This window comes from Protobothrops mucrosquamatus, unplaced genomic scaffold (genome assembly GCF_001527695.2).
Source record: "Protobothrops mucrosquamatus isolate PMUCROS unplaced genomic scaffold, P.Mucros_1.0 scaffold1406, whole genome shotgun sequence".
NCBI lineage: Eukaryota > Metazoa > Chordata > Lepidosauria > Squamata > Viperidae > Protobothrops > Protobothrops mucrosquamatus.
In genome coordinates this window covers 472174-484775 of record NW_015387591.1, presented here as the reverse complement: position 1 = coordinate 484775, position 12602 = coordinate 472174, and the positions used below count along the sequence as shown (strand labels likewise).

Sequence of the window (12602 nt, the reverse complement as noted above, 5' to 3'; positions counted from 1 at the left end):
AGATATCTTAGCATCTTCACATAAAGAAACCTCAAAGATGAATAGCCTTCCATATAGCCAACAAAGCCATAGGTTACAGGATAACTAACCCTATCACAATCATGATCAGGACTCATAAATAGGTTTACGGCTATATAGATTATAAGCTGTAAAGAGGTTACATGCTCTTTTCCAAACTGCCTACCACTGTATAGTAGCAGTAATAGTAGTAGTAATAGTAGTAATTATTATTATTCAAAGTGAACAGATGAATAGTCATCTCAGATTTCATCCTAATGTCAGATGAAGACAGTATACACAGCAAATTATGTGACTCAACTATTTGCAGTATATTCACAATTTTCTAAGCAGAGGGATAGTAGTATAGGTACTATTTTTCTTTAAGAAATTAATAACTAGAATAGAGTTCTTCATTAACATATGAGTTGTAAATGTAAATAGGGTAATAAAAGGGATGTCAGCTCTGCTAAAAGCTTCCAGACTGATTCTCTGAAAATAATTGCACAAGGAAATCTGATTATTATTATTTTTGGCATATGTGAAGTTCATAGGTATTCAGTTCGCATAAAAAATTGTTTATTCAACAATTCAACTAAAAGCTTATGTGTGGGACTTAAATGGTGGATGAGAAAGCTGGTATGCCATTTCATGAAGGCACAGAAACATTCTTAGTGAAGTTGACATAGGAGGAGAAAAAGAAGCTGATATAGAAAATTACCTTTAGACCTACATTAGACTAATGAGCAAGTTCTGGTATTGAACAGAGAAAGAAAAATGCCTCTCCATTTTTCTACAAAATGGTGAGTCTAAAGTTATCATGTCCTCTTTACAAGATAGATAGATAGATAGATAGATAGATAGATAGATAGATAGATAGATAGATAGATAGATAGATAGATAGATAGATAGATAGGTAGGTAGGTAGGTAGGTAGGTAGGTAGATAGGTAGGTAGGTAGGTAGGTAGGTAGGTAGGTAGATAGATAGATAGATAGATAGATAGATAGATAGATAGATAGATAGATAGATAGATAGATAGATAGACATAGACATAGTCCTCTTTATATAAAAATAGGATAGTAAGGAATCATAATAAAGGAAAGCACATTTCCCAGACTTCACATTCCTATGGTGGAAGAGTCAGAAATAAGTTTTCTTTCTAATGTTTTCTTTGTTTTGTGGACTTAAAACATGTTTTTCAAGGTGTCTCTGCTGAGTTTCATCAAGCTCATCTGCATGGCTTCCTATACTTCTTCTACTAGCAACAGAGCACCTATGAAAGAGGACAAAAGAGGGTGATGCTTTTCACCCCTACTACAAGGAGGCCTTTTCCTCCTCCTTCTAGTAATCTTTCCACAGTATCTATTGAAAGTATCTATTGCCTCCCTCAGCACCTGTTTTTTTAATTAAAAATCACTAGACATTGTAGTCTTTCCTCATACAGCAGCCCCAGTCTTCCCATAATTTTGCTTAATTTGTCCAACACCTTTCCCTCTATTGTGTCCTATTTTTAAAAAAAAAAAATTACCAATTTTCAATGCTAACTCTAATTCCCAAAATTATTACAAAAGAAAGCTACACAAGGTATTCTAAAATTGGTAATGCTCATGTAAATGTTACATGCACACAATAGCATAGCTATGCATGAGATGTGATCACTTCATCCATGACACCTGAGCAGCACACCTTTCTTCCAGAGCCATCTCACTTGGTAAATCAATCAATCAATCAATCAATTTAATCTATCACTTACTTGATTAAATTAGGCAAAATATTTTGTTTCCATTCAGTGTTTATTGTACCACTGAGTCTGGTTCAGTGAACATTTTTGTATAATCTAGATCTTTGTTTAGCTTAGCACCTTAGTAGCTAAGCTAAAATGACAGAATGCAGGCTGAGTTGTTAGACAAAACTTTGGGGAATGTGAAGGCACCAGCCTGATTATCTTGATTGGAGCATTAAGATTCAACCTTTGCTAGAGACCACAGCAGGATGTTCATCTGTCATCTGAAAACAGCAGGGAGGAAAAACAACAGTAACTGAATGTTGCTTCTCATTCACCAGCCCACCAAATGATGAGTAATGTCCTTTTAATTAATTAAATATGTCCTTTTTAAATGATTAAAAAAATACTAGATTGTGCGGAAATTGACAGACTTACTCTGAGGTTGAAAGAAAAAGAAGAAAAAGAATATTTTCAAATTTGGGACTTATTTTATCAATGGTTGGAGAAACAAACTAGGGATTAGGAATTTAATTTGTATTAGTGAATGATAAACTCAGACAACACGTTTGTTGAATAAGCACTGTTGAATCATATCAAAAAATCAATAACAACTTTTTAAAAAATAAGTAATGTCCTTCATTGAGAACAATGCCTTCTAACTGGAGAATGGGATCAAATATCTATCCCACTAAATAAGCACTTTTAAAAATTATTGGTGGTATATTTGTTTGTTTTTCTATATAACTAACACCTTGAATTTCACCTGGAAATATTTAAATGTTTTTCATTATTTCATATTTAAATGTTTTTCATGCTACCTCATGTTACTAACTTAACAATTGCAATGATTCACTTAACAACAGTGGCAAGAAAAGTCGTAAAATAGGGCAAAAGTGACAACAAATTTTTCACTTAGCAACATAAAATTTGGGCTCAGTTGTCATCGTAGGTCAAGGACTACCTGTATAGCTCTTAATTTTCACAAAAGTATTTTAAAAATCCTTCTGTGCACTGAGGTAATCTATGCAGCCATGAGCCCCGAGGAAGGCCGAGAATAATTTTTAAATGTTGTCCTATATATCATCCCTTGTTCCAAGCAAAATCCTAGATCAGGTTGGCACATTTTTGATGAGTATCAGATTAAAGCAGTCAAAGAGACTTGCTCTAATATTTTTTATTTAAAGTATCTTTCATTGGCACAATATTGGGGATGGAGGCTTTATCAACTTTTTTCTCACCTTTTAATCCCTAGTTTTTGTATAATCAATGAACAGGTGATTGTGCTTAATCGTGGCTGTTCCAGATTGTACATAGTTGTGGCTGTTCCAGATTGTACATGCTGGATCTGTAAACCCCCTGTTCCATTCACTAGGGAGATAACATTCAATGATCCCTTACATCAAATCCAACTGTACATCAATATAACCTTCTTAAATAAGCTACTTTAGATTTCTGAATCCATCTTTTAACATTCTTATATGTCAGCCTAGGAGCGAAATTTTTGTAGAGTTTTTTTCTCGTGTTTCTTCAGTAAATGAACATGTCTCATATGCACAGTGGTGGGATTCAGCCGGTTCGCACCACTTCGGCAGAACCGGTAGCTAATTTTTTGTTGCCCAGGCCCAGAATGGACTTCCGGAAGCAGCATCCACACAGAGAACTGGTTGTTCACATATTTGAATCCCTCCACTGCATATGCACTGAGCTGACATAGAAGCCACTGAATATTGTTTTAATGCCCTCAGGTTTTATTAATGCATAGCAGCATTCTTCAAATCATCTGTCAAAGCAATAGCTCTCATCATTACCACCATCTGAATGCTCTTTTTTATTTTTTTTTTGCCAAGGGCACTTCCAGATGCCCAGCTTTTTTCATTGCCCAAGTCATCTGCTTTCACAGTTGTTTTTTTTTTTAATTTAGGCCCTGACTGAGCTATTTAAGATACCAGGATGCTGTAGAAACAGGGACATTTTCGTGTTTCCAAGCCTGCAGTCCTGATTGTGCCCAGAAGCGCCCTTCTGGGCCAATGCACAAACACTGGGATGTTTCAGCCAATCTCTGCTCACATGCCAGCTAGGAAAAAAGGCATTGTCTTGCTTTTTGAGTCTTGCACAAAACCAAAAAAATTATACACCCTCTTCATAATAAGAGCAAAAAGCAAATATTTATGTGCTTGAAAAGGAGGCTAGCTGCCAAACTGCTTAAGCTGCTACATTTGGCCACTTTACCAAATCCCGACATCCCCAGCCCAGAGGCTAGGCAATGTGAGGTGGAGTTCATACTATGCCTCATCTGATAGTTGCGTGGAAGCCTTGAGGCAATAGAATTCAGGAAAACATGGTTGCTTCTCTTGTGACTAGGGTTGCCAGGTGTCCACTATTTGAGTGGACAGTCCACTTTTTTCACATTATGTTCACTATTTTTTTTCACAAAATAGTGGACATTTTTTTTATTCAAAAGCTTTATGATGAAATGGTACATAATCTAAAGCTGTACAGTCTACTTTTTTTTACTACTTAACCCCCCCCCCCCCGCTTGTCCGCTATTTTTTGGAAGCAGACCTGGCAACCCTACTTGTGACATTCGCCAAGTGCAAATGGGAGTCCTTCCTTTTGACAAACCTGTTAAAAATGCAGCAGGAAGATGTCAAGACCACAGCAGCATATGATGATCCCCAGACAGGGGAGGTCAACTTTTATTCCTGGTGGGATCTGTACTCCCCTCTGGAAGTGTCCCATGTTCCGCTGTGTAGCATGAGGTGCGTCACAAAAAACGTACAACTTCAGTCTAGAATACATCTTTGAATTCCTAAGATGTAAGAGCTGCTTCTGCTAGATCAAATCATAGTCTTTTCACCCAACTTTGGCTAGGCTAATACCTTCTTCTGGGAAAGTCACCAAACACAGCAAGATGATGGAGAAAGGATAGCTGTCTTGTTAGGATGGTCTCCTTGAAGAACTTATTAAAATGTCTTATAGATACTGTATCATCCATGAATTTGCCTGCTCCTGTTTAAAGACCATCTAATCAAGTGAGGTCATTTTCACTTCTCACAGTATCTACAGTATGTATGTAAGTCCTGCCTTTATTATTGCTGTATATAATTCAACGTGGTGATCACACGCAATACTCTTTCTTCCTCCTATGTTCCCCACAACCAGAACCCTGTGAGGTGGGTTGGGCTGAGAGAGAGTGACTGGCCGTAGGTCACTCTGCTGGCTTTCATGCCTAAGACTGGACTAAAAGTCACAGTCTCCTGGTTTCTAGGCCTGTGCCTTACACACTAGACCAGGGGTAGGCCACCTTGGCTCTTTTATAACTCGTGGACTTCAACTCCCAGAATTCCTGAGCCAGCATGGCTTAGCTTGGAAACTCTCCCTTTCCCCTCAGCATGGCTGGCTCAGGAATTCTGGGAGTTGAAGTCCACGAATCATAAAAGAGCCAAGGTTGCCTACCTCTGCTCTACACCAAACTGGGTCTCAATTCCTTAGGTTGAAAATATTTATTGTGCAAAATTGCACACTCCTTTTTATCAGTCTGAAGTCTACAGCCAAATTAGTTAAACATATCAACATTTGCTACAGCACTGCATTGATGAAATTGAGGAGGAGCAGACACGAGGTGGTAGAGTACTGTACGGCAGTGGACAGGAAAACAGATTCATGGCTTCTTCCTGTGAATGGCTGAAGTGTAACTTGAGTGTATGGAGGCTGCACTTTTTAAAAACGATGGCATTCTTCTTTAATTGGATTCGCATCTTGTGCTAAACCAGGAGTAAGCCATATGGAACTCAGGAGATGCACATCGTCCCCAGATCCCCATTTAAAACTTCAAAGTGCTGCAGGATCTGAACGCTGAAATCTCTTAACAAAATGACCAAATTTCAGTGGAATAATTTGGGATCAAACGTAACAAAATAAAGCTGAAAATGGGAATTACAAGCATTTAGGGAGCTGAAGTGCTTTCACTCTGATCCTTAAGGGGAGATAAAGGAATAGATGCAGGACATGGAAAATATGGGTGAGTGTGGCACTGGGGTGGGTTTTTTTTTGTCTCTTGTCTCAGTGTTAAAATTTGGAGCAATTTGTTGTAACTAAATGTGGCAAGATTCAAGTCGGATCAAAAGAAAGCGCTGCTTAATATAGTTGGATTCTAAAATTTGCTAATGTGTGATGACGACCACCAAGTTGCATAGGTCTAGACTAGAGCACAGGTGTCAAACTCGATCACATCATGTGATGTATTGTGACGTATTGCAATTTCTTTTGCCTTTGCAGAGCTGGGTGGAAGCGTAGCCTGCGCATGATGCATCCGGTCCATGGGCCATCAATTTGACACCCCTGGTCTAGACAAACCCAGGCTACAGGTGATTACTGATTTGGAGGGTTAAAAATCTTTTCTGAATCCCAGGCAATGCTACTTAAATGCTAGCCAAGTGTGCTAGCAATGCTGTCCATGTTTGGGGTTCCCTCATGCTTCTAATTCACCACTTCGTGGTAAATTGCATTGGCCCTTAATCTGATTCGGCAGGTTCATAACTTGATGAGCCTTTTTCACGTCACTAATTGATCTTTGGTTGTGGTAGACCCTGACTTTTTTTTACAGTAACATTGTAGAATAATTGCATATGGTTCTGGACAGACTGCCTGTGTTGCAGTGCACTTTCTGGCTAGCTCACAGCTTAGATTTTGATTTTAAACATGTAGTTCCCAAGCTTCTTGGAAAACATTACAATAAAACTGTTATCTTGGCCACAAACAATTAATCCCAACTTTTATCTCACCCCTAGGGTACTCTACATTTCATAATTTTAAAAAAGAGTGTATCAGAGTTCTTTTATTTTCTATGATAGTATTAGTAATCCTGTTGACAACACTATTCTTTCCATGTACTATGTGGGAACATTGTGTTATGTTATGGATATAGAACTTGGGAATGTGCAGATGAAAGTTTATCTCTCCTGTATGAAAAAGGGAAGATTAAAACTATTGCTCCAAATAACAGAATACAACAGTTGAAAGGGACTTTGGAGGTCTTCCAGTCAGTGGTGGGATTCAAATATGTGAACAACCAGTTCTCTGTGTGGATGCCACTTCTGGAAGTCTGTTCTGGGCCTGGGAAACAAAAAATTAGCTACCGGTTCTACTGAAATGGTGCAAACTGGCTGAATCCCACCACTGCTTCCAGTCCAACAATGGTTCCAGTCCAACCGTAGCTGGGCAACCTAATCTCCAGCTGAACCATATGTCATTTGCATTATGATGTTAACAGCTATTAGTTGCCAAGAGATACTGTATAAATCAAGTAAGTAAATGAATCACAACAATACTGAATTATCTCAACATATGAAAAGTTGTGTCAAAACAAACCATTCCCCATTGCATATGGAGGACATAAACCAATTAGGGAGGTTAGAGAAAGGTGGGGGGGGTTTGAGTTAAAATTAAATTCTGGTAACTTCATGAAATTCCAATAGGTAGGTAGGTAGGTAGGTAGGTAGGTAGGTAGAGAATATAACTTCAGTAAAAGTGTTTGGGTGTCTTCCCCCCACACACACACTCCAAAAAGGAAGTTTGGGTTTTTTAAAAAGCAGCTAGTTACCTTTATTCTTAGCACATTCAAAATATAACATCACCTCAGTTACATTCCCATTTTCATTTTGTTACTAACATAAAATATAACATATGTACACAACAGCGCATCAATTTTCTATCTGAGTTTGCAGCATTTGTTGTTGCTAACCAGTCTCAGATTTGAAATCACACCTGTGATTGCCCGGAAACAGCAGTTCAACTATCTCTCTGGTGCAGCTTCTTTCTGCACAATTTTATCAGAAACCTGGTGCAGGGTAATTCTCCAGAAGTATCATTAGATTTGAACTACAGGGCAAGATTGACCACGGTGCCTGTCAGTCATAGCACAAGAGAGCCCTCTAAAGAAGCCACTCAAGCTGGGCTCTCAGATCTTCGCTGCAAAAAATCAGGATTGCTTTCTGCCAAATTTAAGTCAGACTTGCTGTCACATCACTTATAAGAAGCATGCTGATCAGCTGGAATGAGCAGAGCGCATACCTGCCTTATTCAGCACTGTAACAGTCTTCATATTTGCCACTTTCAGGACACTGGGCTTTAATTCAAAACACAGCTGAAGGTGTTAGTTTGAAGCTTCATGATCATTGCCTCCGTCCCTCCACCAAAACCTTTTTTGGAAGAAGGTAAAAGTCTTTCATTGACTTCAGTTTAACTTAATGAAGTCATGTAACCTCTCTTAAAAAGAAAGCTTCCCCTGAGTTTCATTATCCTTCCCATCACGACCATAATTAATAGTCTTACACCCACCCACCCCGCCCAGCCCCTCCTCCATTGCTCAATGACGGGGTAATTTTTTAACTCCTGGCAGCACTTCGACATTTAATAAAGGGCATTGAATGAAGTCCTCGCTCTTCTATACAGCCATGAAAGCGGCAAAAGTTCTAAGTGAGAAAGGCTGCCCTGTTTCTTAACATTAGGCCTACAAGGTAGACCAGACTAAGAATCCAATGTCATCAACGGCAGGACTTTTCATTTTATCATCAAGTGATCTAGGGTGAGGCCTGTCTGAGATGTTTTTCTCAAATTAGTTTTTGGAATGGACTTAAGCCCCACTTATCGGAGCGTTGCCTTGGCAACTACACTCCTTTCTGTCTTTCAAGGCCATCCCCTATGGCCAAAGGACATCAGCAGGTTGCAGGGCCTCTATGTTATCATGGTTCATGTCTAAATGATAGGCAGCAGTGTAGGGAGGCAGCAGTGTTTGAACTGGGCAGTGTTGCTAAGAAAGAAGAAATGCTTCCACTGTCCAGGCATCATTTATCCATCTGAAAGACACTTAAGGAAGTTCTTAACTGGAGACACCAATGGATAACACTTGGACTGAATTGTATCATTTCTGGAGCCGATTATGGGATTCTCGTTCTCCCTTTGTTCATGCCGTGATCAATGTCCACTATATTAGGCTAATGCATTTTCTTCCATTAAACACATCGGAGCTATTGGTTCCATGCCGCGAAGCTCTAAAATTTCCTGTTTTTATTTACAGGGGCATAAATACTGGTAGTCCTTGACTTACCACCACAACTAACCTTAGAAATTTGGTTGTAATTCATTGTGGTCATTACGTGGGTCACCATGCGACCTGACTCAATTTTACAACCATTTTTATGGTCCTAAACCAAGGGCAACAATCATTAAGTGAATCATATGCTCATTAAGTGAATTGTGTGGTCATTAGGTAAAACCGGGCTATCAAATGGGTGCTTTTTGCTGTTTTCTCCTGGAAAACGGCCAAAAACAATTGCAAATCCTGGTCACTTGACCACAGGAAGCTGCAACCAGTTGTAAATGCAAGAAAGTTGCCAAGTGCACCAAATGCAATCGTGTGTGTGTGTTGTAAGTAATTTTTTTTAAAAATCCATTATATTTTGAATGATCGTTAAGCGAGGACTACTGTTGTTAAGTGAGGACTACTGTTATGAAACATTCCCAGATCCTCACTTTGTTTATGTCATGCTTGATTAGTTAAGCCTACAATGGATTTGATTTTTTAATACTATTTTTTGCAAAGGCAATTTGGCAGGAGGCAGAGATTATTTCACTCAATAAGAAACCAGGAACTAATAACATCCATGATACTGCGTTTAATAAAGCTTGCTCCCAGGCAAATAAGAGGATCCTCCTCTGGAGTCTGACGTTCCACAAGATGATGCCTGTCCTCTGGGAAGATGTGTGCATGACGGTGGGTGTGCTTTTCTTAATTGATTGTTTTTAAATGATGTTTTATTGTTATTTACCACCCATAGTCGTCGGGAATCAGGTGCCTTATTAAATACGTTGAAAGATATGGCAGAAGGCAGGGAGGGATGTTTGGTTGCGCATTTATATATATGATATATTGTTTATTATTGATGGGATAATATATTATATATTATTGACGGGATAATTTCTACATTATAACTTCCACTGGCTCTTCAATAGTTTTCAAGTGGATACTTGCCTCCAATACTCCCAGCAATTATTTTATCACTTTTCTTCATGTATCAGAATAAATGACCGATTAGCATTTGCACATTTAAGACTCCCATTAACACCTCATTGACTCGTGCATAGCAGTTGCTCTGATGATGCCACACATTTACCATGTGCTGGATTACTGTGAAGGAAAACATATCTCGGTCTTCAAATAGCTAATGATGAAACTCTTAGGAAAGACCACTAGTGAACTGCAGCTGTCACAGGCAATGAACGGGGGGAAAACTCCTCCAAAAACTGAGTCTGTTGAGTGGATTCTGGGGCAAGCTTCAGGCACACACTGGCTTCTGTAGTGCTGTTGTGGTGGTTGTTTACCCTGAAGTGTTCTTTGGCTGGATGGATTGCTACCATGAACTGGCGCTTGAAGGTCTCACTTAGGGCAATGTAGAGGAAAGGATTGAGGCAGCTGTTGGCATAGCCTAAGCTGATGGCAAAGTTGTAGGCATAGAAAAAGGCAATAGAAGGGGTGCCTATTCCCAAATGAGCCAGCTGAAGGATATAGAAGGGTGCCCAGCAGATAAAGAAAGCTGAGCAGATGGCAACAGCCATTCGAGTGACCTTCTTGGTACGAGCCCGAAGACTTCTCTGTGGTAAGGGCACAACAGTGGTGGCCATATGCTGGAGGATTTTAAAATACACCACGCATATGATGATCAGTGGAATTGCAAAGGCTAGCAGGAACTGGTAGATGGTGAACCAGTAGATATCAGTCTCAGGATTGGGAAGCAGAAGAGCACACCGGACAGTCCCATCATCCAAAGGCATCAGTCCTGCATACATCCACACAGGGATGATGGTCAGAAATGAGAGTAGCCATACCAGGCTGATAACCAAGGTTGCTACACATGGAGTTCGGACATAAGTGGATCTCAGAGGATAAACGGTGGCCAGATAACGATCTAAGGTCATGACCGTCAGGATGTTGGTGCTTGTAATCTGGCTGTGGGTGTCTAGAGCAGTGATGATAGTGCACCATGGAGCTCCAAAATACCAGGAACCGTTGCCAAGGAGTTGGTGGATAAGAAAAGGCATGCCCAGCAGGAATAGCAAGTCAACAATGGAGAGATTGAAAATGAAGATATCAGGCACTGTCTGTTTGCACCGAAGCTTCTTCTTTTTGATGATGGTGTAGATCACAATAAGATTCCCAACTATGCCAAGAAAACAAATGATGCCAAACAAGCTAGGCATGATCACATTGGTGTAGGGAGCTGTCCTTTCCAACTCTGATCAAAGAAAGAGAGAAATAAAGAGAGAGGGAGAGGGAGAACAAGGGAGGGAGGGAGGGAGAGAGAAAGAGAGAGAGAGAGAATAAGAAAAAGAAGTTTGAACAATTAGAATTAGAAAAACAATTCAAAATTACGTTCAGCTAATTATGGGAGCTACCCAAGAAAACCACAGACCAAAGGTTTGTTGAAATAGTATCAATATAACGTGCTTCCTAAAAGCAAGGAGGATTGGAGTCCCCTGTACTAATAGGGACTAACATGTTCCACAAGGAACATTCCCCGGTACTAATTTGGAGCTAATATGTCCCACAAGGTGAGGGCTACCACCAAGCATGCTTGTCACCTGGCTTACACTGCATGAACACAGCATCAGTGAACTTCTAACAAGCTGAGGGAAGTGGGGAATGTACAGAAATATTTGAAAGCAGCAGATGTCGGAGCATCTAATCTCAAAGGCTGCACAGGATCAAAGTGATTTTTCTGCCAAGAACTTTCTTGTCCAGATCATTCATTTTTATGAACCTAAAACATGCCATTCTTGAGTAACATTTTGAATATAGAGATCTCTTTTGTAATGTTCAAATGGTTCACAGAAAACAGGGGATGTCAGGCTCCTGTGTCTGCAGGAGCTGAATGACAAATCATAAATTAACCAGGTGAAGCTTTCCCTGGCATAGAAAATAAAGATAAAATCATAACACGGTAGCAGTCCTGCATTCAGCCCTTAACATCTTTAGGTAAAGATGAAAAACTCCAGACTGAAGACCCATGGGGAAGGTCTTGCTGATCAGTATTAAAACTGAGAAGTAGATGAACTAATAATTTGCTCAATGAAAATGTTCACACATACCCATAATTAAACTGATGGAATTAAGTCAACTGACTGAATTTGCGTGATGTACTGGACCCTTACAACCCTGAGAAAGCCTGGAGAGAGGAATGGTCCAAAGTGGCCTGGCTATTAGTGATCCCTCTACCAAACCACCTGGTTTTAACCTGCCACATTCTTTCTGGATGAAATTGAACAGAATTAGGTGTGATACTGGAAGACGTGCTTCTGCCCTGTACCAAAGGGGATGGAAAGATCCCCCCCCCGTTGCAAATATGGTACTGATGCAAACTATTAAATATATTGTGGTAGATTGCCCACAACGTGCATTCTCTGGTTCTTTAGAAGATCTGCATGAAGCAGCACTAAAGTGATTGCCTGGATAACTCAGTTGGACATGAGGCCATGTTGTATATCCATAGACATTTTCTATATAATTATGTGGATTGTGTGTATGTGTTTATTTCTCTGTCAATTCATATGCTAAATAATAACTGGACTCTAAACCAAATAAAGGTGATTTGCAAAGTGCATGCTAAGCTACAGTGTGCTTAGTTTCCATTTCAGTGTGCTAAGTGAACACAGCAATTGTAAGCAGCTTGCTATGCTCCTGAGATGGAAAGGTATCATTGGCTAATGAATTTCTCCTCTTCCGAATTATTAAAACTAAGAGGAAACACTGGGAAATCTGTCTTCCTCATGCCAAACAGTAATGTAAAAAGTTCATGTTTTAATAATTAATTTTAAGAACTA

At 39.5% G+C, this 12602-nt stretch overlaps 1 protein-coding gene across 1 annotated transcript; it reads right to left on the bottom strand.

Annotated features, from left to right (window-relative positions):
- Nucleotides 1–9974: 9974 nt before the first annotated feature.
- On the bottom strand, nucleotides 9975–11006 carry LOC107292717 (melanin-concentrating hormone receptor 1-like). The gene has a single exon (XM_029285206.1). It carries the CDS (start codon nucleotides 10980–10982, stop codon nucleotides 9975–9977), a length of 1008 nt encoding a protein of 335 aa, XP_029141039.1. The 5' UTR covers nucleotides 10983–11006.
- Between the last annotated feature and the right edge of the window lie 1596 nt (nucleotides 11007–12602).